The sequence below is a fragment of the Cygnus olor genome, chromosome 1 (genome assembly GCF_009769625.2).
Source record: "Cygnus olor isolate bCygOlo1 chromosome 1, bCygOlo1.pri.v2, whole genome shotgun sequence".
NCBI lineage: Eukaryota > Metazoa > Chordata > Aves > Anseriformes > Anatidae > Cygnus > Cygnus olor.
Genome location: NC_049169.1, coordinates 1,280,252 through 1,306,557, shown reverse-complemented (window position 1 = coordinate 1,306,557; position 26,306 = coordinate 1,280,252). Strand labels below are relative to the sequence as shown.

At 50.8% G+C, this 26,306-nt stretch overlaps 1 protein-coding gene and 1 long non-coding RNA gene across 3 annotated transcripts; one reads left to right on the top strand and one right to left on the bottom strand.

The window, feature by feature from the left end:
- Positions 1 to 426: 426 nt before the first annotated feature.
- On the top strand, positions 427 to 6,080 carry LOC121064176. The gene is made up of 3 exons (XR_005816387.1): positions 427 to 1,028; positions 1,919 to 4,487; positions 5,995 to 6,080. It is a non-coding gene; the product is annotated as an uncharacterized LOC121064176 (long non-coding RNA).
- On the bottom strand, positions 4,090 to 26,004 carry STRIP2 (striatin interacting protein 2). Of its 2 annotated transcripts, XM_040545318.1 has the most exons (21): positions 25,830 to 26,004; positions 24,527 to 24,596; positions 23,587 to 23,661; positions 23,361 to 23,495; positions 23,055 to 23,175; positions 22,706 to 22,774; positions 22,506 to 22,612; positions 22,267 to 22,394; positions 21,803 to 21,988; positions 20,999 to 21,222; positions 19,649 to 19,714; positions 18,925 to 18,988; positions 18,266 to 18,337; positions 17,959 to 18,033; positions 17,192 to 17,289; positions 16,460 to 16,586; positions 14,972 to 15,072; positions 13,359 to 13,425; positions 9,871 to 9,975; positions 9,461 to 9,665; positions 4,090 to 7,706 (listed from the first exon to the last, which is right to left on the bottom strand). In XM_040545318.1, the coding sequence occupies exons 1-21, from the start codon at positions 25,947 to 25,949 to the stop codon at positions 7,456 to 7,458; spliced, it is 2,466 nt and encodes an 821-aa protein (XP_040401252.1). In that variant the 5' UTR covers positions 25,950 to 26,004; the 3' UTR covers positions 4,090 to 7,455. The 2 variants fall into 2 exon arrangements, with proteins under 2 accessions (XP_040401252.1, XP_040401248.1); XM_040545314.1 differs by lacking the exon at positions 25,830 to 26,004 and having other exon boundaries at positions 24,527 to 25,137.
- Between the last annotated feature and the right edge of the window lie 302 nt (positions 26,005 to 26,306).

Here is a 26,306-nt window from a genome sequence, read left to right as displayed (position 1 = left end):
CAGCATCAGAGAGTGGGCATCAAATAGAGCTTGGATGTTTTCTAAAAAACCCCTTAGAGCGATAAAAATTAAGCTGATATCCGAGGTATAAGTGAAGCCACATGAAGTTGAGGTGTCACAGGGAGGAGCAGGCAGCTGAAGGGACAATTTCCGTGCCCTGCACCTTTTTTAGAGACTTTTTTTTTTTTTTTTTCCACAGCCAGGGTACTACTCACAAATACTGGTTTTGTTAAATGCTGTGGAGAGGTTGTGAGGCGGGTTTCTGTTCCACGTCCCTCAGCACCAGGCTTTCACTGCTGTGCGCTCCCATCTGCAAAGTGACAGGAGTCCAAAGCAAAAAGTACAAAAAGTGGAAAGTATCAGGAGCTGAATCACCTTATAAAAATAAATAAATAAATAAATAAAATTTAAAACAAATAAAAAGCTCGTAATCATTCTATTGCCAAACCCCAACACTTCAATGAGTCTGCCTAGAACCTGGTTCCATTTTTCTCTCAGATATTAGCCTCTTGGAATCTGCTTTCTTGTCCATAAGCCTGTAGAATGCACTTTATCATATTTTCAAACTTGTCTTCAGGTAGGAGCTTGGACTTTAGTGCAGTTTCCTAAGGAAAAGGGGCTTGTACCACCACACAGGTTGCCTGTCATCCCCTGTGCCATAACTTTCAAACCAGCTCTAACCGAGTTTGACACAAAGCCAAGAGTTCAAATATATTAATTTCCTATGAGTTTCATGAAAATTGTCGCTGTGCCGAGCGTGGGAGATAGACACTATTAATATCTTGGCTGAGGAAATGTCAGCACAGCTCAGCCCTTCTCTAGTCTGTTTGGCAGCAGCATGTGCTTGTTCCTGCAGTGGGGAGGACAAAATGGTATTTAAGGGCAATGGGACGTGAACCTGTAGGAAGACAGCTTTGTTTCAGAATAATTTCAAAATTAAAAAAAAAAAAAAAAAGGATTCCCTTAATTTTGAGAGCTGGAAGCTATAAAATAAATTTCAAATGACAGAAAGGCATTTTAATGCAATGGTAAGTACTGCAGACCTATGTGTATTTTTTAAAAGCTTTTTTTTTTTTTTAATAGAAATGAATTTATTTTTATTTTATTTATCAGATATAATAGCTGTCCAGCCTTTGTTTTCTCCCTTAGTATGATAATTGTATATATTACAGTCTACTAAATACAAACATTTAAGTAAATCAGCATTGGAAAGGATTGTAGGTAGAAAAAACAATTCTGATTTACAGAGATACCTTACCATCTTTCCTGCTCTTCCCCTCTTCCTGGCAGCTACAGATATTGTTGGATTTATTGCAAACATAAATTTCCATCTCATGTAATTATAATGATTAATCTGCATTCAGTTATTGCTTTGGATGCTGGTAAGTGATGTGGTTAGAAGGTATGCAGACTCTGTAAAGAAATGTTTTAATACTGATAGAAGGGTGGATATACTTGGTTAGGAATGTAGAAGTGCAAGGGGGAACTGACCAGCTCTAGTGGAGGAAGTGTTTGCAGGGAGAGTATCTCAGTCAGGTATGCTGAAAATAGGAGGAGATACGGAGAATGAGCCAGACCTGTGACCTACTAGGTTAAAGAATGGATTAATAAAGAATGACGGATCTCCCAAAAGTGAAAGCAAAAGAAGAGATGAGAAAAATAAAGAGAGCAGGAGTCGGTCCAATACGTTAAGAGAAGTAAACGTATCAGTGAAAGAAAGGAATAATGTGGTAGGGAGGAAATTTTTGCAGGAAAATAATTACCTGCATGTGGACTAGATATCAAAAGAGGGCAAAGTGACAGGAATGAGTGCGACTGATAGGCTGCAGCAAAACGTACCTGGTGATGACTAGAGGAAGTCAAAGAGCAAAGGCACAGCTCAGCAAAACACTGGTCTAATGATTATCTCTTTTATCAGGAGGGAAAGTTGAGCCAGGAGTGCAGGCCCAGTGGAGAAGTGAAACCAGGAAACTTTGGAAATAACAACTGGGTCATCACCTGACACCATAGCTGCCTTGAAGCCCGGAGAGAGCAAGGTGCTGCTGAGGAGGACAATTTGAAAGGCACTTTTGAAACACGGAATATAAACCATCAGACTTATTTGCCTTGAGGAGGAAGGGACTGAGTTAATGGAAAACAGAAGTTTGTCTTTCTGAAGTAATGTTAGTAATAAAGTGTTTGTGATCAGCTGACTGTCATTACCACAAATATGATGTGGTACCTCTCTCTGAAGCAAGTGGAAATACTTCTCTGTTGTAATCTGGACATGTTACATGCTTCCAAGTATACGTGATAAGACATGCAGCCTAGAAACATACATCTCAGATTATTTTACTTCTCATGGATATTTTATTTGCTCTAGAAAATACTAGCCTTTTCCCTTTCATAACTGCTTTCTGCTGCCATGAGTGGGATGCAGGTTTTGTTGCACAGGAGAAAGTGCTATTGGAAGGGAATTGCTTTCTGATCAGTGGGGAGTATCAGACTTCACTGAGGCTAATGAGCACGTTACCTCCCTTCTATTCAGACTAAATGATGGAGCAGCTGAACTTCTTTGTCTTCAGCTGCAAAGGAAAATGAGGGATCCTGTTACCCTGTATCATAGACCAAGCTTGTCAGGGCAACGTAGAAGACAAATTGTGGACTAAAGAGGTTCCTTGCCATTTGAAAAGGAACAAGGCCTTGGGCTTTGGTTGGTCTGGGTGCATCTGTGGCTGTTTTTTTCAGTGGCTGTGTACTAATGCAGCTCCCACATTCTTCGTCATGCTGCTTATTTGTCTCCCATTCCTGCCTCTTAACAGGCCACAGGCAATGGAATTGGTCAGCTTTCTGAGATGATAGCCCTGCAAGAAGAACTTTCACTGCTGGAGAAAATCTCAGGGGAATCCTGGTACCTGATCAGAAGGAGCCAAAAACGACAGCGAAAGAAGCAAAAGAACAAGAGAAAATAGGAAAAGGGTCAGGAACATGGCTCAGAAATACTGTCTGTAGACTAAGTAAAACACTTTTGAATAAAGCTTGGGATAAATAAAGAAATGATGAAAGAATAATGAAAAAATAACGAAAAAATATTTTTGCTATGTTCATGGAAAAATGATTTTATGTAATTTTCTAATCAACAAAACACATGGCATAAAAGAAGTGATCGTAATTATATCCATAGTCTCCTTTTAGCAAAAGCAACTGTCAAGATAACACATTTTACTATTAAGGGTAAAATGAAGTACCAGCAATGACAAGTGTGTCAGAAATTAGATCAAGCGTACAAAAATTAGCCTGCGCAGTCAACTTGTTTTTTGTAAAGATACTTGGAGCTGGCTACAAAGCAAGCTGCTGTTTACAAATGCAAGGGTTTTGATAAATAATTAAGGGAGGTTCCTGCAAACTAGGAGTATAATAAACTTGGCCTCATAAAGACACCGCTGTAGTTACAAATTGATAAATAAAGAGTGCTTTAGCTCTGGCAGCTGTTAGGTCAGGACATCTCACTATCATTATTTTTACAGAAATATTCACATAAGAAAAGGGGGGCTATCAGGTTATGGTCCTTTTCACAGAGAGAGTGGAAAATTTACACAGGGGACTGCGTCCAACTAGAGAATCAAATGACTACTGAGACTTAGTGGGAAGAACATACTGCCTTATGTTTTGTATGCCAACAAGTTGATAATATCTTTCTCTTTTTTTTTTTTAAACAAGCTGTCCTATGTCATGGAATTACTGAAACCCAGTGTCACACCGGCGTGCACCCCTTCCCTTCAGCCCCTCTCCCCTGTCCTTTCCCAGCACTGACCCCAGCTCTTCTTTTAGGACTGGGCAGCTGCTCCCTGCTGAACCGAATGAGAAACGGCTGAGCTGCCCCTCTTTGCCTCAGTTGGGGCATTAATAGGGTCTAGCCCTCCATTCAGATGCCCCCTTTCACAACTCTTATGAGAACACAACATCTTGGAGGCCTTTTATCCTTTACTCAAATTTGCAAGGAATTGGTTAACCAGCTCAAAAGTTGCTTATAGAGCACTGAGAGACTAGGAGTGCAATTGCCGGTGCCTTTTATCCCTAGGAAACGAGGCTAAAATTAGGAACAGAAGAATCTTAAGGTACTGAACTTATTGACTTACCAGCAGCAAAGCTTTCTGCAACCACCTGTAGGCTGAAAAAAAGCTCTGCAGACGCAGTTTCAACAGAAACTAAGCATATGCAACCGTTCCTGGAATCAGCAGTCATGTTTGGGGTAAGATAAGATATGGCTCCTTCAGCTGTATAGAAACCATTAGAAAACTATATTCTAGAACTTTTCTTTCCTATGTATCAGAATGATTATCCCATAATTGCTGCCTTCTGACTCTTAGGTCTTTAGGGAGAAGAAAATGCTCACTGTGAAGCAAAGAAGTTTTAAGCTGCTACCAGCTTGCGGTTTGAGAATTCGTAGCAGGATGGAGACTTTTCTGGTACCGCTGGAGGAGCAGCAGCTCAGGCTGTCAGAGATGGTAAGGGAGTTTTCTAGAGGAGCCTCAGTGAATATACTGCTCAAATGTGTCTAGGGAAAGCCTTGGCATTATTACCTTGACTTGCATCTGTTTGTAACTAGAATAAACTTATTAAAATATAGGTTCCTCTGTTCCTGTCAAAATGGCATTTCAGCTCCACGGCTGCTTAGCAGAGCGCTGTGCGGTCTGTAGGGAGACCAGCAGCGTTTATCAGCCTGAACTGACACCCACATTGCCCATCTTTCCCAAAGAAACCCTCACGAAGCATGGCCTGTCTCGATAGACATACAGTCTGTGACAAATCCGTGATGAGATAAAGCATTTAAGTTAAAAGTCTACGTTTCCCTAGTTATTTTTTTACACAGAGGTTCAGTTTTTATATAGAGGTGTATCTCCAGGAAGCTTAACTTGTGGTGGTGGAAATTAATAGTATTCAAACATAACAGCTCATACCACCTTTACCACGGAGATCCAGGTAAGAATTTGTATTTCTATTCCATACCTCAGTAAAGATGGAAGGCACTGATAAGCTATGGAAACCTCATATGAAGCAGAATTTAAATATAAAAGACAGAAAAATGAACATGATATCAAAGAGAATAACCAGCACCCACACAAACATTGGGTGGAGGAGACACCTCGGGGGGGGCGGTGTGAGCCAAATATGAAGGGCTTTTCTAAGTTTCTGATTCTTTAATAATTAATCAGCTCGCTTGTCCCCTTGAAGAAACATCTCCATGCCTTTAGTTTATTAAGACTAAAAGGATTGGATACTTCGGTAATACTTCCTTTACATTCACACTTAGCTGTTAGGAAATAAGACTGTTTTCTAAATCACTCTAAAACAGAGAATACCAGAGGAATCATAAAATAAGTGGTGCAGCTGGAAACAAATATGGGGTCTATTTCAGTGTGAGGTCACCATGAGAAGGAAGGAAAAAAGGAACAGATAAGTGTCCTTTGTGCCAGACCATGTAATACCATGCAGGGTACAGCTCAGCTCTCAGGACCCTGGCCTGTGGGCAAAATGGGGGAAAAACTGCACATTTGGGATGAAAACCAGATGAATCATCACAGAGAAAATCCTAAACTGTCCAGTTAGTCCTGCGCTCTTTCCCCTAGCACCTGGCTGGAAATAGTAGCATTTATACTACATTTCTACCCCTAAAACAAACAAAAAAAATTAACCACCATAAGTAGCATTTAAATTAAGGTGCACAAAGAAAAAAATTCCAGTAAATGAATGAACTTCAAAAGTTGCTCTGGTTTATTTTGAACAAAAGCCTTTTTAAAAAGGTGAGCAGGTTTACTAATGCTATTTCATTGAAAAATGTCTTTCGCAAACCACATTAAGGAAACATTCCCAGTTTAATTCTACAGCAATAAGCACGTATACTGCCATAACAAATACCTGTGATTTTATCACTTGTGCGCTTGCTACATCGATACAGCTAGAGAGGAGCCAAATTTTGCCCATGTTTATTGACACATTTTTCTTTGACACCAGATCTGGTTTCATAAGGGAGGAAAGGTTAGCCCCTGGATTCCCTGTGCTGGACCGACAACGTTTTGTAGAAAAAGGTAAGAATTCTCAGACCCCATCAGGATCCTGAAGGAAGCACAGGGAAGCCCAGCACTAGGGCTGCTGGCCGAGGAGAAGGGACGCACAGCGCTGAGCAGAGGCTCACCCAGTGGGTTATCCCCTGCCCACGAGGGTTTTTCCTTGTTATAGAAAGCTCTCAGTTCAGTTTGCTATTCATTTTGAGAGCTCTGGACTGCAGCATCTGCTGTTTTCGTCATGTGATGGCAGCAAAGTGTTACCCAAAGCACTCTTCCTTCCCGCTTAAAGGAAAGAGCCAAAAACCTGTCAAAAAATCAGGTTATTTTCAGGAAGATGTGGCATTTACTTTCTCCTCTAGGGCTAGAAGGGCTAAGGAGCAGTGAAGAAAGCAGCCTGGAAACCTAATGTTGCAGTAATTATCCTTCAAAACCAAACAGCCTGCTGCACTTTGTTTTCCTGCATGGACGTCTTAATGGAGCATCTTGATGGATGAGGAAATAATCCTTTACGTGGCACTTTCAGACATCTTGTAGTTTGGGTCAGTAACTTCTGTGCCAATAATTCTGGGCTCATTTCAGATGGAGAGAAAGATGGCAATCAATGTCCTTGGCAGCTCTAAGCAACGCACAGCTCACTGTGCATCTTACTCTAATGCAAGTGAATGAAGTGGTGAAGCAAAGTGGAGCAGTAGAAAAGGTAATTACTATCCCTCGTGAAGAATGCAAAATCGTCAATTGTGGAAGAAAGCCTCCAACTCAGGCTGCACAATCCCAGCAGCAGCACTAGCCTGGGGACAAGCAGTAATGTCAACTCCGTTTGCCAAGTCAACCTGTCACCTCTGCTCAAGATCGCCACCGAGTGCCACCTATTTTCCACTTCATCAGGGAACCAGGGCATCTTGCTCACAGCAGTAGGGTGTGTGGAGCACGTTCTTGGACATCCGTAACTGGATAAATGAAAACAAATCGAGCGCAGCATGGGGCGTTTGGGGGAAGATGGAGACTTTCCACTGCTGAGATTCTCTTAGGACAAACTTGCATGCGTGAACCAAGCAAAGGGACAGCCCAGACTCTGATCTCTCGTGCACTGGTGTAAATTTGGAGTGAAAAACAGATGAGGATGCTGCTGACACTGCCACCAGCGTGATGCTGAAACCTGGTCCTTGGCCTCTGTGCAGGTCCGTTGCTACCACACAGTCTCCAAGAGGTCACCCCAAAGGGAAGACCTCCAAATAGATGGCAGTTGCGTACCAAGGATGTTTGGGTAGATACAAAGAGGCCTGGCCTCTTTAGAAAGATGGTTACTTTTTTCCAGCCTTACTTAAGAACCCCCAGGTCCAAAATCACCTTCCTTTCCAGCCCTGGGGTCCTCACCGGGGTGGGACGGCGGCAGGTGACAGGGTGGCTCTCACTGGTAGTGCAGCAGCTCTTCCCAGCGGATGGGCTGGGAGAACACCTCCCGCTCCAGCCACAGCTCATAGGAGCAGTGGAAGTCCTCGGGGAGCTCCAGCCGCTGGCCCAGCACGCTCTGCAGGCAGTTGTCCACCGGTGCAAACTCCGAGTCCTGGGGCTTGTCGTATCTCCGGCTGTTGAAGGCTTCGATGTTGGCTCTCAGGGTGCATTCTTCAGCCTGGAAGTCCCACGGTCTGGCATCGATATCTAGGTTCAAGAAGAAACAAGACCACGGCATTGTGGAGAAAATGACTCCGGTACGGTTTGACCAAAAGAAAGGATCAAGAATTTACAGCAGTCATGTGCCTGAACTAAGAAGAGTATTATATTAGCCAGTCAGTTATTCCTAATTCTATGGTAATTATTATTCATAATCAGTTGCTGTTATGCATGCATTTAATTTAAGGTATTTGAATAAAATATATTAAAATCACTTGTAAATTCAGCAGAGTCAGAAAACTTCATGCAGAAATGCAATTATTTCTGGCCTTCAGCATGGTTTAAGGACTCTGTACCATTACAAAGCTCCTGCTTTTTTTGAAAAGGCCCCACCACTTTTACTGAAGATCTCCGCAGATGTCTGAGGCAGGGATCAAGATTTAAAGCTTATAGCTAAAACCTCACAAATTTATTATAAGCTACTGAAAACAAAGGCTTTTAAATTTTGGGCAAGGTTGGGAAGCTAACAACTGACTGTAATAACCACAATATTTTAAACATCTAATGTTATGTAAATATGTACCATTTCCAAAAAATTACTATTTCAAAACTTGGTCTTTATGAGCTTTGAATCTATATGAACCAGCCATTCGCTCCACAAAGGGTCAGCAAAATCATTGGCAAGGTCTCAGCAGTGCTGAAGGGAGGAGTCCAAGGGAGAAGTCCAAGCTGCATCTCAATCCAGATACACCAAGCTAAAAATAAACCCTCGGGGAAAAACCCTTCCGGATCTCGTCTCTGAAAGCCAAGTGCTGGCACGGCAAGGCGCCCAGGTCAAGAAGCAGCGCCTGCTGAGTAGTGAATTATGCGATCGCGGGCATAAAGAAGCCCTGCTGCTGCATTCAGCCCTGAAGGGAAGACGAATGCGCTGAGCAAGGCAGCGAGGCGAGAGAAATCCCCGTAAAGGAAAGGGAGTCCCCAGCCTTCCCCAGCCCTCTGGCTCTTGGGCATCTGGGGAACTCCACTAGCCTTACAGGGAAATTAAAAATAGCGAGTCTAGTTTTAGTTCTTCTGAATCAGTGGCACAGCGGTATCACAACTCTCAAAAGCATACCCGTCTTCGAAAAATAAATTATATCTTTTACAGTAGAATTAACACCCTAATTATAATGCCTCTCTCCCCTGTAAGGAAGAGATGATGTTAGGCCTTTACGTCTCGCCCTGTCTCCTTTTCAAACAGGGATGCCACCCAATTTTTCTGTTTAATCCTCTTTAAAAAAAAAAGATGATGTACGCAAAGCAACAGTTCAGGACCATGTTATTAAGCCTTCTAAAAATACAGCTTTAGGCCACGTAAGAGCTGTTTAAACAGACCGGCACGTCTTCAGCTTAAGGATCCTCAGCATCCGCCGTTGTTTCTCCAGCGTACACTGCAGGGCTGCTGTCCAGATCCCAAATCTGTGGCTGCCCCAAGCACGCATTTGGTGCGGAGCAAGTCAGTGCCTTGATGGCAAAAGCCATCGGTTTGGGAGTGCAGAATTGGAGGGCTGGGTTTGGTGGAAATTTGTCTTGAAGATCTCGTGTGACTGTGTCCCAGCCTGATCTCATTATTCCCAACTTCCCTCACGCAACTGGGTTCCTCCTGATGGTGCCGAATGGTGCCTTAAGGCCTCCGAAAAAAATCCCCAGTGCTGACCCAACCAAGTTTACAGGATCCCAGCAGGTCCTGGGACAAAACACGCCCGAACCCCAACACAACGACTGTGCCACCGCGTGCAGGATGCGTCCCCGGCTCTGCTCACCGTTGCCGTAAGCCCAGTCGTCGTTCATGCGGTGCCGCACCTTCTGGTAGATGGCGGACATGGTTTTCATGTTGCTCTTCCTCCACTGGCGCCCCAGGTACTTGGTCTGGATTTTGAGCAGTTTGAGGACGTACAGCTGCATCATGGCCTGCTTCACCTTCAGCGCTCGCTTCAGTATCGGGGCCGACTTGAAGACTACCAGCATCTGCCAAGAGAGCAACGCAAGTCAAGGCCACGAGCTCAAGAAAGCAAAGCAAATACTGCCTGTGCAGCACTGGGTGCTACCATGTCATATAAACCCCGAGCAGACAGAATAGGGCTGGTCACCATATCCCAAAACTGCTGCAGAGGGCTCGAGGATTGTAAAAATAAGTACTATTTGCAGGAGGAAAAGTATTTCTCCACCTTACCATTGTCCTCGAGTGTTTCCACTTGGTCAGCTTGTTGAGGATCCTCAGCAGGTTGATGCAGGAGAATAAGTTTCTCCAGCAGAACTGGTTGTTGTCTCCGGCTTCCTGCAAGAGGAGAGGGAAGAGGGTAACCCTAAGGGCAGCGCTCAGCAGCTCTGCCCTGTGCAGAATGCCCTCCCTGATGCTCTTCAGTGGCACAAATCTTATTTTGGATGAGCAGCGGAGCCGCCTCCTCACCTGGGCTATCATCACACCACTGACAGCCCGCAGCTTTTCCCCAGGAAAAATGTTCTGAAAGCCTCGGACAAAAATTGGCATTTTTAGTTTGTATTTGGGTCTAGAAGAGGGCCCAAGATAAATCACGTTGCTCTGTCAAGGGAAATATATATTTTGGTAGATTTGTGTTCCTTGTTTTACAGAGCAAATTACAGCCTAGTCATCACCACCGCTCGGAGAACAGCTTTTTGTTAATTATATAAATTAATTCCTAAATTGCCACATGCTTAGGGAAAATATTATGGACAAATAAAAAGAAAAGACAAAATGATGAAGGATGACAAACATTCCTGTTGGGAAGATGGAACGTTTCTGTAAGAGCGAGGCTCGCCAGCTTAAGTGCAGCTCCTACGTTTTTTGAAATAGTAGCTGTATAATTTTAAATATTAGCTGTACATCAGCACCCCCGGCTCTGGCTTGTGTAAACAGTGCTCATGGCATGTTTGAGCTGTAATTCCACCAGCACAGTAACCTGTTTTGTTTAAACAGCACGGAGCACAGCACAAGTGTCCCACAAATAACCTACTTGGGGCTGAGAGCAGAAACGAGTGCTGCTTAATTTATAAGCCACTTACAGCAAGCTGCAGCCTTAACCACAGAAAAAAATCCTGTTCACGTTCTGGGCACCCTTGGGAGGAGAATTTGGATGAGACGCTTCTGTCAGCGCCTAATCCAGCTCTGAAGCTAGATTTACCAAGAAAATCCTGCTCGCGTAATACCTTTGTTCTTAAAAGCGAGCACCAAACCCCTTGTTTCAGTAAGCTGGTAAAAGTGCTAGCGTACGTGTAACTTGTAGAGGCCAACAAGAAACAAATCTGCCAGTTGGGAGCACTGTAATTCCGGGATTTGGTAAAAGCCACTCCGAGAAAATGCACTCTTCTGCCAGCAGAGGCTTCGTCTGTGCTGGAGGCTCCTACGCAGCAGAGCGCAGAGGCAGGATGTCACCGAGATGCCACCAAAGGGGAGACGGGGGCCAGGACGGGACTGAGGAGCCTGAGCCACGAGAGGACGGAAGAGGCCCCTGCTATCCTGCCAGGATTCATCCACTTCTGATTTACAGTGTGGGAAGAGCAGCAGCTACCGACAGCCAGAGGGTCCCTCCTCTGGGAACGGCGCTGCCGAACGTGTCCTAGTTTTCCGTGGAAGCAAAGCAAGCACGCCCTCCTGTATTCAGCCCACTGAAAGCACAAGCTTCTGTTATATCTGCTAAGAAATGTGTTACGGCTGTGATGTTAAAATCAGTGTATTGGGGTTAAAAAAAAAAAAAGAAAGCCAAAACTGCATAAAATGTTGGCTGAAGAAAAGAAACACAAATACGTGCACAAACACATCTCTGAAGAACCAGGCTATGTTTTATTCCTATCAAAATGCAGTGTCTAATTAATAGGAATACACCCTGCATCATTTCTAGACATGGAGCCAACCAATAAAAACAAGGAGGAAAAAAAAAAAAAGAGAGAAAAAGAAAACTGGAACTTAATTGTCTCCTGCCTGAACCTCTCCAAGTAGCTCTGCAGGAGCCCTCCCTAGCAGCAGCCTCGAATTCCCACTTTCTAAGGAGAGGGTTTCAAGGAGAAAAAAGGCAGGGTTAGGTTTCTTCCAGCCAGACATCACATTTTCCTTGAGGGGCTCTGAGATCCTACATTCACGAGCGTCCTCCCAGAGGCATGCACATGCCGTAGCACTCCAGTTGGCTTCTGCACATCTAATTAAATTAATCTCCGGCGAGGATAACACCCCTGTCTGCTGGAGGGAAGCAGTGGCTGATGGATGGGGCAGTAAGTTATGTTTGGACAGCACTGAGCACGGCAGAAATAATGTATACTTATACCGTAAATAGGATATATAACAAATAACCTGCCTAGGGGTGAGAGCAGCTCCCAGACTGGGGAGCGGACTCTGCTGGGAAAACGTACCTGCGAGTATTTTCCCTAGAAAAGTTAGGTTTTCTCTTAGAGCCACGAAACCTAGCGTGAACCTAAGGACCAGCACGAGCGACCGGAGTGCCCAGTGACACGTCGCTAGGTGTCCCCATCGGGCCAGGATGCGGCCCGGGGGAGCCCAGCGGGGCTGGCCAAGACCCCCGGCCCTGCACAAGGAGCAGGACAGGGCGCGGGGCTGAGCCCCTCGGTAAGGGGGAGGCGAGGGGCAGGAGCTGCCGTCTCCAGCAGGCACCCAGGGCAGTGTTGGTGGAAAGCACCAAATCGCAGAGCTGTGGAACATCCCGAGCTGGAACGGTGGCACAAGGGCGGCACAGGACCCAGCTGGCCACATGTGACAGTCCCATGCCTTCCCGTACGCGCTCCACAGAGGGGTTTTGTATAAGTTTGGCATAAATCTGGCAAAATCAGCTCACAACAGGGATTTGCATCATCGGAACACTGGAACTGTGGTGGACACAGAGCTGATAAATTCATTTTTGCTGCCCCAGCTGCTCGCAGCCTTGGAAGGATTCGTGAGCAACTCTGGCTCATGAAAAACCTTTCACCACGGAAAACCTTTCTTGTTATTTCAGTGGCTGTAACCTCTTCAAAGCTAAGGAAAACAACAGGGGCTTAAGATTTTAGCAGCCAGGCACCACGAGACCACCCCTGCCGGTGATCAGGCTCCTTCTAAATGCTTCCTGCTGCATTTAGGGTCTCCCTTCCCAATGGTCCCCTCCCTGTTAGCCACAAGGCTTGTGCCCGCTCTGCGCCCTGTGCGGGAAGAGCATCGCAGCCCGCATGCAGCCCACGTCGTGCTGCAGTCGTGGCAGTTAGGGACCCTCCAGCGTTAACCTCTCATCCGTACCCATCGTGCTGGCTGGCCTCTGTAATGCTCAGGCTCCTCTCTGCAGGGAATTTGGTTTATTCCTTCATCTACTGGCACCTCACAGAGCGTGAGCACTGAGCAATTAAAGCCTGGGAGGCAACAGCCTCTGGCTGAAGCCTTTTTAAAAGCAGGCTCTCTAGCTTGGACAAGTAAAAGGGAAAACTCTAAGCCCAACAGATTGTACGGGGTGCACAAAGCTTGCCCGTGCCTCCTGCCCCACCTCCCCGTAGCTGGTAATAAGTCAGAATAGGGATGGGAGGAATTTTCTAGTCTGGAGGGGAGGGGAAAAGTGTAATTTGGGACTGAATGGGTCTAGAGAGGGCAGAAGTAATAAAACAAAAATCCTTCCTCACCTTCCCACATAGAACCATACTGTTACAAGGAGCCTATGTGCTGCTTACCCGGCTTTCTGCAGTGAGCTCAGGCAAGTCGTGGACCGTACAGTGCGGATAATCCAGGACAGAGATGCTGCGGAAGATGGGAAAGGAGGGACTCGTTACAGAACAGGTCGGCATGCGAGCAACTTTTTAGGATGATCTATGAGACTACGTCCAGCAACCTGCAACGTCTTCCTGCCTCATGCCTGGAGTTTGAGTTGCCAGGGCAGAGCCACCTCTGGTGACAGCATCTGCCCAGCACCGTCAGCATCCTCCCAGTCTCCCAGCACCACCACTGCCCCATGCCTCAGCTTAACGGAGCACACCGAGCCCTCGTGGCTCCCGAGTGTGTCCCAAGTGTGTTAGTGAGGGGTCGGAGGATTTGGATCCATTAAGACATGGCAGATTACTTATTCATATGGACACACACACAAAAAAAAAAAAAAAACACAACACAAAACCAAGCACATACGAAAAGCAGATCTTGGGTTAAAATGCAGACATCTGACAGAATATTACCAGCAAGAAAATGCATGGTTAAGGGCATCAGGTCTTTCCTGGCCTTCTGGGTTTATTGCCTTTGTAAAAGTAGCCAAACAAAATTTTTATACATATTTCATATAAATTATAAATTAGATAGTTATAAATTATATTAGATAAATTTTATATAATTTGATAATTTATATTAATTTATATATAATATATAAATATATATATATTTGTTTGGCTATGTATATTATATATTAAATAATATATAATATAATATGCATAGTATATACACTATATATATGATGTATATAATATACAATATGTACATATACACTCACTGATGCTATCTATGTCTCAAGACATGCAGGGATCTAAAATGAAGCCTGCACTATCAGTCACGCAGCTTCAGTCCTTCCATCCCCTTCTTTGCCGCTTGCTGCTTTTAAGTCCAGCAGCTGAGCCACAGCTCAGCCACCACCAAGCCAGCGGGAATTCAGGGTAGAGACACAAGGTCTACAGATGCCCTAAGTCAGGCTAAACCTCTTGTGGACTGTCTACGGGGACGGATGCTCCTCGCGGGCTCCCAGGTGCCATAGCCCGACACAGGGCACGGAGCAGATACAACCCTGACGTCCCAGCGGGAGCCCACGGCTCAGTGCCGCACGCCACCCAAGTACTGGCATCGCTGCTGCCACCTCCCATCCTGACATCGCCAGGCTCAAAAGGGAAAGGCAGCGACAACTACGTGAAACCTGAGGGAGTCGGGAAAGCTGAATTTTGGCTATAAAAAGCAGAGAAGACACAGAAGGCTCTGCCCCACCTCGCCTTTGTGAAGCTGTGGTCCACAGATGCCCAGGGGCAAAAAAAAAATCGCTTTCCAGGAGGCCACGCAGAGATGAAAACCAGCCCAGTGAGAGCGAGATGGGTCTGGGCATACCTCAGCAGTGAGGGAGAGTCTGGAACCCCCTGCCCCATTTTCCCCATTGGGCAGGAGGGATTTGCACCCCTCCGTGCAGTGCAGAATCCGCTGCCCCAAGCCACTCTGGGGCCAGCGGTCACTCAGCCCCACCGCGTGTTCATGTGTTTGGGGTCTTCATGCACATTCCTCCCTGCTCCACCACCTCTCTCTTCCCCAGAAGTGGCTATACCTGTTTTTGGCAGTGATATAAGACATGATGTTTTGGTTGAAGAACTTCAGGATCAGCGGGATGCAGTTGGCAAACACCAAATGCTGGGACACGTACTCAAACTGGGGAAGAGAAGTGAGATGGGTCAGCGTTAGCGGGAGCAACAGGAGCGTACGCTGGGAATGGAAACCCATTTCCAGTTGGAAGCAACACAGCCTCGATGGTTTGCTCTAGACACCCAGCAGACCATCTTCCCCGTGCAGAAGTCTGCTGTAAAAGGCTTGCACCATACACAACAACTCCCACCGGCGGGGAAATTGCATTTGCCATACAGTGGACATCCAGCCTCCGTTTAGGGATAGCCTCCGTTTAGGGACAGCTGCACCTAGTATGTGCAGGTCACTTTTCAAGATCAAATCTGCAACAAAATAGTATATGGGGAAGGAGGAGATAGAGCTACTATGAGAGAAAATTGAGAAATTCCTACATGCTAACCCAGCCCCTTTTTAAATTTCGACTGAAAATGTACCCTTACCTTCTTGTATGCTTTTAATTTCTCTCCCCCTCTAAACGTTAAAAGGCCTGGGTCTGCATAACACAACAGATCTCCACCGCCCTCTAAAGGAGGGATACAACCAGCAGCAATCTCCCATTCACACAGCCCATGCCGTCCGACCCCATCGCATCCTGCCCTGCCCAGCCTATCCATGCCTCTCACCATCCACATCCAAAACCAGGAGGAAAAAAGCAGCTTGCTCCCACACCTCAAAAAAAAAAAAAAAAAAAAAAAAAAAAAAAAAAAAAGGAGGATACGGGAACCCACAGCAAAGGCAGGATTGGAAAATTTGATTTTTTTTCCATTTTACCCAATCCAATACATGGATTTCTATTTAACCTCATATATACATGTACATATATCAGCGGGCTTCATAAAACGGATGGATTTGATGGCTTTGCACCACGTGGAAACCTCTTAAATAACAAACAAACAGAAAACCACCACCTATTTAACAAAAATCAAATTGCATCTGGGACCCTGACCTTCAGCTCTGCTGAAACCGGAGCCCCCAGAGCTTGACCCTGCCGGGGGGCAGAGGACCATGTTGGCTGGCCTCACGAGGTCCCACCCAGCACCACCTCTCGGCACTGGAGGGTCTTGCCTAATCCCTATTCCCATCCCCTCCTGCCAGGGAAGGCTCCTTCTTGTGAGACCTCCGGAATTTTAACCCGATCAGCCACAGCGTGAATCTTCCCAGCAGTCTGGGAACTCGTTCCACGTGGGTGGAAGTGATTCCGTCAAAACACAGCCAAAGACATACGGCAGGCAGGTTATCCCTGCACGAGTAACACTACAAAAAACATGTCCTGGGGCTAGGGTTCATCTCTCCAGAAAAGCCACCTGCAGCTCCTCACGGACACGATTCCTGGAGAGGTCCTCCACAAGAGCACCGTGGGACACACTGGCTGCACAAGCAGCTTGGCAGTGGCCGACCCCTTCTCAGCGCTCACCTGGTAGATGTGGTTCAGCTTGAGGTGCTTGAGGAGCAGCAGCAGCAAAGCCGAGATGCTCTTCACAATAATCTCCTTGTGCCTGTTCACATCAATGCCCAGCTTCATGCTCTGCAGGACGGTGATGCTGGGTTGGAGGGAAAGAAGGTAAGGGCGCAGCGGGTACACGAAGGGACTGGCGCACTCGGATCCATCTGGAGTGGCTCCACAGGGACCTTCCAGGTCTTGTTTCTATCCCCTTCAGCCCGTTGACACCAGAGTGTGTCAAGAAAAGAAGAGCTGGTTGCCCTCGGCCAGCAACCCTGGGGACCAGCACGGAGGATGCCTACCACATGCTCACAGATAGTTACGACTTGCCTCAATTAGTGTGATTTTATTATTTGCGTCAATTAGCTAGAACAGCACAAAGGGCAGCTGACTGCGCTCGATCCCTTACACTCCGCCCCAAACCAGTGTTCATTTCTGTGGCTTTCACCCCTCTTCCCCAGCAGCAACAGAAGAATCACGGAGTCACGTAGGTTGGAAAAGACCTTCAAGATCATCAAGTCCAGCTATCAACCTGACCTACTGCGTCCCGTCACTAAACCACATTCCAGTACCTTGGATCTATCCAAAGAGCCATCCCCAAATCTGGAGCCCCCTGAACCTTTTGGCAAACCCCAACTCTCCCACTTGGTCCAAGACTTCACATCACAGCGGGGAAAGCTGGTGGCCACCTCCCTGGGGACTTACGGCATCTCTTCCGGCAGCACGTCTGCCAGGATGTTGATGGAGTCGGTCTTGGCTTTGGAGGTAGGCGCTGCAGCAAGGAGGATCTTCAGCAGAGCTATCTGCAGAAGAGGGCAGGTGTGAAGGGATGGTCTTGGGAAGGGGGAATTCCTTCTTTCTCCTTCACTTGCCACAGCTGGACAACTTCAAGCCAACTCAATGGGATTTCAGCAGCCCAAGCTCCACTCATGGTGATGGACTGACTATGCCAAGCCCCAACCTTTACACCCTGGGCAGACAAGCCAGTTGCAGGGAGCATGGCAGCTCTGCTTTGGCATTACTTGATGCACCTGACCTCTAGTAGAATGGATAAATTAATGCAAGAGTCACCTGGAGCTTAATGCATTTAAATCTGTTTGTCTCTTCCTATGGATGCAGTGCATGTGGCCCACTAACATCACAAGGTAGCTGAATTTTGGGACACACGTTGTACTGTGTGAGAATCTCTTGGGGCCACGGGAAAGCTGCAAGGGATGTCCCCATAGGAACATCACACCTTACAGACTCCCCATTAGCTGTTAAGAGCACTCCCCAGGTTGGTTTGTTCACAGAGCCACCCAAAGCAACACAATGGGGCAGTTTGGTTCCCGCTCAAGGGACCCCTGACGTTCAGAGCTTGTTTCTTGGGGTCAGACGATGCCTGCACCCACACACAACGGCTCGTTGGCTCACTGTTTGGCACCATTCCCCGCTCACAAATTCGTTTTTACTTTTAAAAAACACAGGCTTACCATATACTGGGGGAGGTTGTACAGCATGGCTCGATACAAGATCTCACAAGGGGTTTCTTGGACTTCCTCTTCCCCCTGTAGCACAGAGAAATATTAGAAACAAGGGGGAAAAAGTATTTCTAGTCTGCACAATTGAGGTATGTCAGTCACCTCCCTAAAACCTAACTTGAGGACTTAATGATTTGGTCTCGATACGGTGTTTTAGAACAAGGAGCATCCAAGGTATGTTTAAGGATCAGGGAAAATGTGTGGATTTCTGTGAATATCTCCACGTGTCCATTTAGTGACGAGGAGCACATCTCCTTACCAGAGACATGGGGCACTTCTCCAGCTCCTCCTCGTTCTTGATCTGGATGTCTGAGATGGAAATGTACTTGTGCTGGCAAAATACACAGAGGCAGAGTAATTCCACAGCTGCGGGAGGGAACACTGAGCAGTGACAACACCTGCAGCGTTCATTTGTATCTGAGGTAAGTGCACAGGTCACAGCACACACGTGGAGAACTTCTCTTTGCAGAGGACATCCCTCTGTCCCCGAAGCCCCTCACCCATCATGCTTGTGATTACTTCCACCTACTCCTCTTAGGATCTCTCCACAAGCAAATGGAGAGCTCAGGCTCAGCGTGTCGTTGCACATCAGCTGAAGAGGAGCAGAGGACTGAACGTGCATGAATCATTTACGGCGGGCTGAGAGCACACGTGAGTAACCTGAAGCTCCTCGTGAGTGCTGTGGCACGAAGTTAATGCACACGAAACTTGATGCCCTGCAGTCCCTCTAGGGCCCTGGTGATCTTGGCCAAAGATTTCCCCACCTCTATGAGATCCCCATGGGTCTGATCCCTCCTCAGAGCATCTGCTGAGTGCCAGTGAGCACAGACAGCATGGGGTGAGGCTGGACCAGCTGGCAGCTCCGCAGGGCTTTCTGGGCTGCTTCACCCGAACGCTGCGCACGGCGCGATGCCTTACCTGCTTCAGTGTCTTCACGCTTTCGTGAATCGGCCGTGGCAGCCCTATCAGGGTCTCGGTGTCTCTGGAGGGGAGGACAGAAGGTAAGTACAAGGCTGGGGAGGTGATCCCGGTGACTTCCATCTCACACGAGGTGAAAGGAGGGAGCCCATAGCCCACCGAACGCAGCCTGGATGGGTGGGGAACTGGGAGAGGTGTTGGTGTGGGCTGCCCACCTCCCGCCTCCTCCCCGGCAAAGTCTGCATGAGAGAGGGGTAACGTTGGGCAAAGGATTTGGGTGAAAGCAGATCTCTGTCCTGGCCGTGCTCAGCACCACACCTACAAAACAACACATCCTGTACACCCTGCTGGGCCCGTGCCAGGATGACTGCGCTCGCAGCTTGGTTTGTTCAGAGCGGGTAATTTGCTGGGGATATCGGATCACCCAGACTCCTCCCCTCAACATGGGCTCTTGCTCGGGACATGGGTCACTTATTCTGGGCTAGGTCTGATTTTTAATAGAAGGAGGTCCCCAGAGGCCAGCATCCCCAAGGACACGTTCTAATAATGCTGAGCGCAGTGCTGCAGCCCCAGCAAAACCCAGCGCTGCTCCGCGTCATCCCAGGGACGATTTAGGGTGGCTGAGCTGAGAACAGCCGAGCTCTGTGGGTTAAATTGCAGTTAAATTGCACCGATGGGAGCTAGGGGACAGCTCTGTTGGCCCTGTGCACGTGACACTACTCACTGTCCCAGAGTGAAGCCGATGAATTTGTTCCTGCTTGCCTCCAGGAAATGCTCGATGTCTTTCTGTCTGATGGAGCAGCAGAGAAACAAAAACGAGAAGGGAGGAAAAGAGACATTTATCAGAACGCAGCCTCCGCTGCCTAGAAAGAGCTCCCGAATGGGGCTGGCAAGAACCTCTTAGCTTTCTAGGATCGATTTCTCGAGGTCTTAATAGCTGCTGGCTACAGCCACCGTTGCTCACAACGTGAGCCAAAACCATCTGCATTTGCTGAGCAGCTCCACGGGAGAGTGCAAGTAAATGGTGAGCGATTCCCCATGACCAGGAACTCCTTGCACAACTTCTCTGCTCTGAGCACATGCAACTGCAAGTAGCACCTGCTCCTTTGGGGCAAACAAACGTGGTCTCCACAGCCTCGCAGAGCGTGTGCTGCTACGGGACAAGCCGCTGACATCTCGTCCGCCTTGGGCATCCTGCATGAGAACGGCTCGGGTCTCAGCGCTGCCAGAGGACGGGAGGCGAGGCAGGGAGAAAAACGGCCGGATTCCCAGGCACCAGCCAAGAAAAACAAGGGTCATTTGATTCCGAAGCCGAGCGCGTTGACGTGGAGCACGATGGCACCACGTGTGCAGGGACCCACGTGGGAAACGGCTTCTCCCTGCGTCCCCCCAGGAGCGCTGCGGATAGAGGCGCTTAACCCCTCACTGCCCCCACAGCAGAAAGATGTATTTGCTCCTGTGTTTTAAAGATACTGGATTAAATCCAGGCTTCAGATCAGCAGCAAAAAGCTCACGTGGATTTGAAGGAGAGGGCAGAGGGTCACCCTTTTTTCCTAACCCTACTCCATACCACAGGTAGCAGAATTGGCCTTAGGAAGGGAAGGCACCATATTTTATCAGCTGTATTTCTCCCATTTCTCACCCTACAAGGCCACTCAAGAAGGCTTCATTTGGCAACACAGGGGTCCCACTCAGTGAGCAGGAGCCCCTTTCAGTAACCAGATGATTAATCAAGGACCCTGCCCTACCAAGACCCATCGGCGCCGGCTGGGACAACTCGCCCTGCTCCCAGCCCATGGGCCCTGCTCCCATAGAAATTCATTCCCAGTGCCCCTGGGGTTTCCAAAATGGGATTTCCACTCCTTGACTGGCCTTGGCCACACTTGGCTTGTAAAGTCAAGCTAAACCCAGCCCAGCAAGGGCCAACTGAGACCGAAAAAGAAGTGGAGTCACCTCAGCTCAGCTTGCCAGGAGCCAACAAACTTACCACAGGCAGACATTCAGCCTGTAATGAGCTCCAGGACAGGCAGCTGGTAGGACTGGGGAGGATGGCAATGAAACCAGCTGGATTTACCTGACTTTGGGGGCCCAGGGGAGGCCTTTGGGGAATGACACCCTTTCAATAGGTGTGCGCTGGGCTGGCATCGCGGGGATAATCGCATCCCGCTCCATCAGGTCCAGCTCCCCCTCAATCCCGCTGTCCACATCGTCGCTCTCTTCTTCGTCGATTCCTGCTTCATCGTTCTTGAAGGGGTCTCTCTCGTTGTAGATATCCAAACTGTCCTGCTTCATCAGGGGCTGCAGCAAAATGGGATGGAGAAATTGAAGTCACACCACAGATCTCATTTCCCTCCCAGCCACTGGCATCAGACTTCTCCATCCTGGAAGGGCTGAAATCCCAGATGTTCCCTGGGTGAGGATTTCCCTTCTATCTGTTGCCACCAGAGACTGGACAAGGAACAAGCTCCCTCTGTGCCTCTAACCTTGCTGCTCTGGGAGGTGTGGCCCCATTTTCCATCTTAATTGTTGGAGCTACCGCCCGATGTCTCCCCCTTAGCACAAGAAGTGTTTTCATCCTCTGACCATAACCCTGCAATGCCAAGAACTGAGCTAAAGAAAGACGAGCCTGCTGCGAGCAGCTTGGTGCTCAGCACTTATCAGCCTTTTGCCATAGGGTCAGGACGTCCTCTCGCTTCCTCCAGATCAAGCACATCACAGGGCTGATCTGCAGCAGCTTTTATAAGCTGAAAAATGCATGAGCGCTTGGAGGGGGAAGAAAAACGTGCTCCTGAGCACAGGCTGGCTCCCTGAGCATGAGAAAACCCCTCCCCATGAGAAAACCCTGGTCCACATCCCAGGAGGCCACGCTCGCCCTTACCCGCCGGCTCCGGTGCCCGCGCTTCTGCTGCTGCTGCTCCACGAGCTCGATGCAGTAGGTGGGAGGCGAGGCGGCACGCATGCTGCGCATCACCTGGATGCTGTCCTCCGGTAGGGGCGGCAGGCCCAGCTCCTCCCTCTTCCTCACCTTCATCGCCTGCAGGGCTTCAAATCCTCCCAGCGTGAACTAGGGACCAACAAGAGAGGTGACGGAGCAGGCAGGGGAGGTCCCTCCCGCGCCGCGCGGCTCTTCGGGACTGCCCGGGGAGCAGCGGCTTGAGGCCATCGAACTGGAGAGCTGAGGATGGAGAAACCTCACCCCAGAGGGAACTGTTCACCTCGGTCAGCCTCTTGTGCCACCCTAAATAACCCCGCTGTGGCTGGACTGAACAGCGGGGAGTGTCCGGGCCACACGGTGCCGTTCCCAGAATTACCAGGTTCTGGGAAAGGAAGGTTTTCACGCACCAGGAGCACCTTCCAGAGCAGGAGCAGGACCTTCTTCATGGGGAAGTGGGGAGCGTGGCCACTGCAGAATTTGGTCACCATCGTGAAGAGCAGAAGAGCAAACGGCTCTTCGGTGCGCACGGGGAACCCTGGCAGGGAGAGGGACCAGGAGCGGGTTTAGAGCCCCGTCCCCGAGGTCTCCCCCCGGAGCTGAGGCAGCAAAGGGACCTCGCTGGCGCACGATGAACCCTGAGGCTCACCCAGCTCCATCCTGAAGGTCTCCCGGCAGGTTTTCCACTCCGGGGGATCCGACTCCTGCTCCACGCGGATGTTCTCCACTATCAGGTACATGACGCTGAGCAGCACCCTGCCGGGACAGCACGGCGGGGAGGTGACGGCAGGTCCCCAGCGCTTGTCCCTGATGCCAGCCCCACGGCTGGCAGGGGGCAGAGAGGGGTACCTGAGCTCGGTGCTGTCGGCCAGCGAGATGGCCGGCTTCCGCAGGGCGCTGCTGCAGGCCTGGCTGTTGCTGCAGGGCAGGGAAGGGAAGAGCTCAGCACCAGCCACCAGGCACTGGCTGCTCCTCACCCCGGCCCCAATCCCAGCCCCAATCCCAGCCCACGGCCCTGGAGGTGGAGACGCAGCACTCGGGGCTGTGCCACGACTACGGCACCTTGCTGGTCCGCAGTGAGGAGGAGGAGGATGAAGAGGGGGGAAGAGGAGGAGGAGGATGAAGAGGGGGGAAGAGGAGGAGGAGGATGGGGAGAAGAGGAGGGTGAGGAGGGTGAGGGCAGCACAGGTCCTCTCACTCGATCTCCATGTTGAGCAGCTCCAGGAAGGCGGTGAAGGTTCCCAGCTGGTAGAGGAGGAAGCTGTTGTGCCGAGACCAGTGCAGGACATCGCCTTCGTTATCGCAGTCTCCAAACACGCCTGGAGAGGCCCCAAGGGAGGCAGTGGTTAGGAGGAAGCTGCCTTGGAGGCCCCAGGGCCATCCTGGGAAGGAGCTTTGCTGCACCGAGCTGGCACAGGATTGCCACCCAGAGATGACATTTCTCACAAACCGCCCGCCGGAGCCAGGCAGGGGGTGCGCGGCCGCATCCGGACGCGGTCCTTACCCTGCGCCAGGTACAGGATGGCCCGTGCTACCTTGAGCCTCTTCTCCCTGTCGACCACCTCCAGCCCATCCAGCAGGTGCATGACGTAGGCCTTCTGCTGCACCCTGTCCAGCTCCAGCCACCGCCGTCCCCGCACTGCGAAGGGGACACGACCACGACCACCAGGTGGATGCTGGCTGCGGCGGGGCAGCCCCAAGCCACGGGGCTCTGAGCCCGGAGCCAATACCTTGGGTGTGAAAATCCTCCTCGAAGCATCTCCTGTTGGTGCCAAACTCGGGCTCCTCGGTGTAGCTGTACAGCTCTGATGGATCAAAGGGGTCGGCAGTGAGCCGGGGGCTTCCCCCTCCTCATCACCGCCAAATTCCTCGTGGGGTTGAGATGTCCCCACGTGCCCGAGGAAATGGGGCAGAGATCTCAACTTGTCCCTGGGCCCTTCTGTAGCTCCACCGGGCACCTGGTACCCACCCAACGCTACCAAATTCATCATTTGAAGCCCTAATTCGCAGCCTGGGGTGGAGGCTTTGTGCCCGTAGGGCAGCTGGGAGGGCAGTGCGAGTACCCAACTTGCCATAAAATCAGACAAAATCAGAACAGGACCCGCAGCCCTACAGAGCCCCCCACACAGCCGCATGATGCTCTGGTCTCGTCAAGCCTCGCTGCAGCTCCAGTTTCTGTTCCCCGGGGCTTTTCCCCCTCCTCTTCCTCACCCCTGGGCCGTTCCCACGCCCCTGCCCCGCTGCATCTGCGGCACCGTAGGGGTTTTTGGGGTAAATTTCTGTCCCGGTTCAGTCAATTTGCAAAGGAAGGGACTGCAGAAGCACCCGTGCAGCCAGGCAGAACTGCACTGATTTCACGCTGAGTGGCTCGGAGGTTGTGGCACCTGCACACGGGGCTGGACCCGGAGGGACACGGCCTTGTGCCCGTTCCCATATAATTCCTACAGCCCTAGGTAATTCCTACAGCAGCACCGTGGGGGACCCTGGTGGTTTTAGGGTGGAAGCAGCCCGAGTCACTGCCCTGTGGGGAGACGTGGGATGGGGCCATAAACTGCTAATAAAAACCTCGTGCTCTTTTAACACCAGGATGGTGCTACCCCATAACCACCTCCCACCCCACGAGGACACCCGTTACAGCAACACAGCCCCGAAACGCCCCTCTGTCTCCACCTGACAGCTCCACGCCGTGGCCGTCGGCGTCCCCATATCCAAACTCCAGGTTGGGGCAGTCCAAGGAGCCCTGCGGAGAGCAGCGGGGGCGAGTGGTGGACGCGGGGGCTCCCACGTCCCGGGGGGGGCCGGTCGGGAGCCATCGGGACGGGGCTGCGAGGCTGCTCGGGGAGCGCGGTGCTGGCAGGGACTGTGCCGGAGCTCCCGCAGCCGCCGCAGCGGGGACTCGTGTGTTGAGGATCTCGGCACGGGTCCCCAGGGCTTGGCCGGGCCGTTTGGCACGGGGCAGATTTGGGGAGGTGCGTGTAAAAATAGCGCTCCCCGGCCCCAGCAGAGCCACGGCAAAGCCCGGGCAGGACCCAGGCAGGACCCCCCCGGGAGCGTTTGCTGCGTTCAGAGCCCCACACGTGCTCCCCGTCCCTCCTGGCTTAAATCGAGGGCTGGTTTGGAGCCAGGGTACCCATGGGGGACGCAGACCCCACGCCCTCCCCATCCCCACGCCAGGTTTTGGGGTGCCCGCGGCAGGGGGGGGGGGCTGCAGACCCCAGCCCCGCAGCGGCTCCCGAGGAACTGGAGCGTGAAACCTGGCGGAGGAGCGTGGAGAAGGCGCAGTGGCTGGACACACGGCTGGGCAATAAACGTGAAATAAAATAAATAATTAAAAAAAACACAATAAAAATCGATAAAAAAACGTGAAATAAATGCCCCTACCATCAGTTCCCCTCCCGCGTCCCGGCACCCTCCTGGCAGCCATGCTGGGACCGGGGCGCGTTGTCCCTGTTAACTGTCCCCGTTAATTGTCCCCGTCAACACCGATGTCCCCCCCCCCCGGGATGCGCAGCGCAGATCCCCGATTTCTGCCCAATTTCTGCCCCGGTTTCTGCCCAATTTTTGCAGCCTGGCAGAGGAGCCGCGGAGCCCGGTCGAGGCGAGGGGATTTGGGAAGCCGGCGGCTCCGGGAGCGGAGGGGGGGTAGGAAAAGGCGAAGCCCGGAGCCCCCCCTCGGGCACCGACCCCGGGTGGGCACCCAGGGACTGGGTCCCCACCCGCACCCTGCTCCCGGGAGTCCCCTGGGGGGCTTCGTGGTGCCCGCGGACCCCCTCCCAGTACCGGGGGGCTGCAGCGGGGGCGGCCCCTCGGGACCGAGCCCCCCCAGACCCCTCCGGACCCCCAGAGACCTCGATCCGGCACCCAAAAAGCCTCGATCCGCACCCCCCAAAGCCCGAATCGTGCCCCCCCCTCCCAGCCCGACCCCACTTTGGGGTCCCCCCACCCCGGGGTGCCCCCCCCTCCCAGTCCTTACCTCGGATTCCTTCCGCTGCCCCCTGAAGAGCTCCCGGCGCTGGGGCTGGGGCTGGGGGGGGGCCGGCCGAGCCCTGCCGGGACCCGGACCCGGACCCGGCGCCGCCGCCGCCGCCTCCATGCGCTGCGCCCCCCCCCCCCGGGTCCCCCCACCCCAGGGCAGCGCCACCGAGCACGTGGGGGCCGGACTCCGGGCCACGCCCCCCCGCTCCTATTGGTCTGCTAGTCCCAGGGGGCGGGGCAGGAGGACACACCCCCGCCACGCTATTGGTGGGGAAGGGGAAGGGGGAGGGGATAGCAGAGGGGCGGGGTGGGGAGGGGCGGTGCTGGGGGGGGCATGGGGGCACCCAGGGGTGCTGGGGGGTTGGGGGGGGGGGTGCTGGGGTGCGGGGAGGGGGGGGAGCTATGGGGCACCCTACGGTGCTGGGCGGAGGGGGGCTTTGGGGCACCCTAGGGTGCTGGGGATCATGGGGGAGGT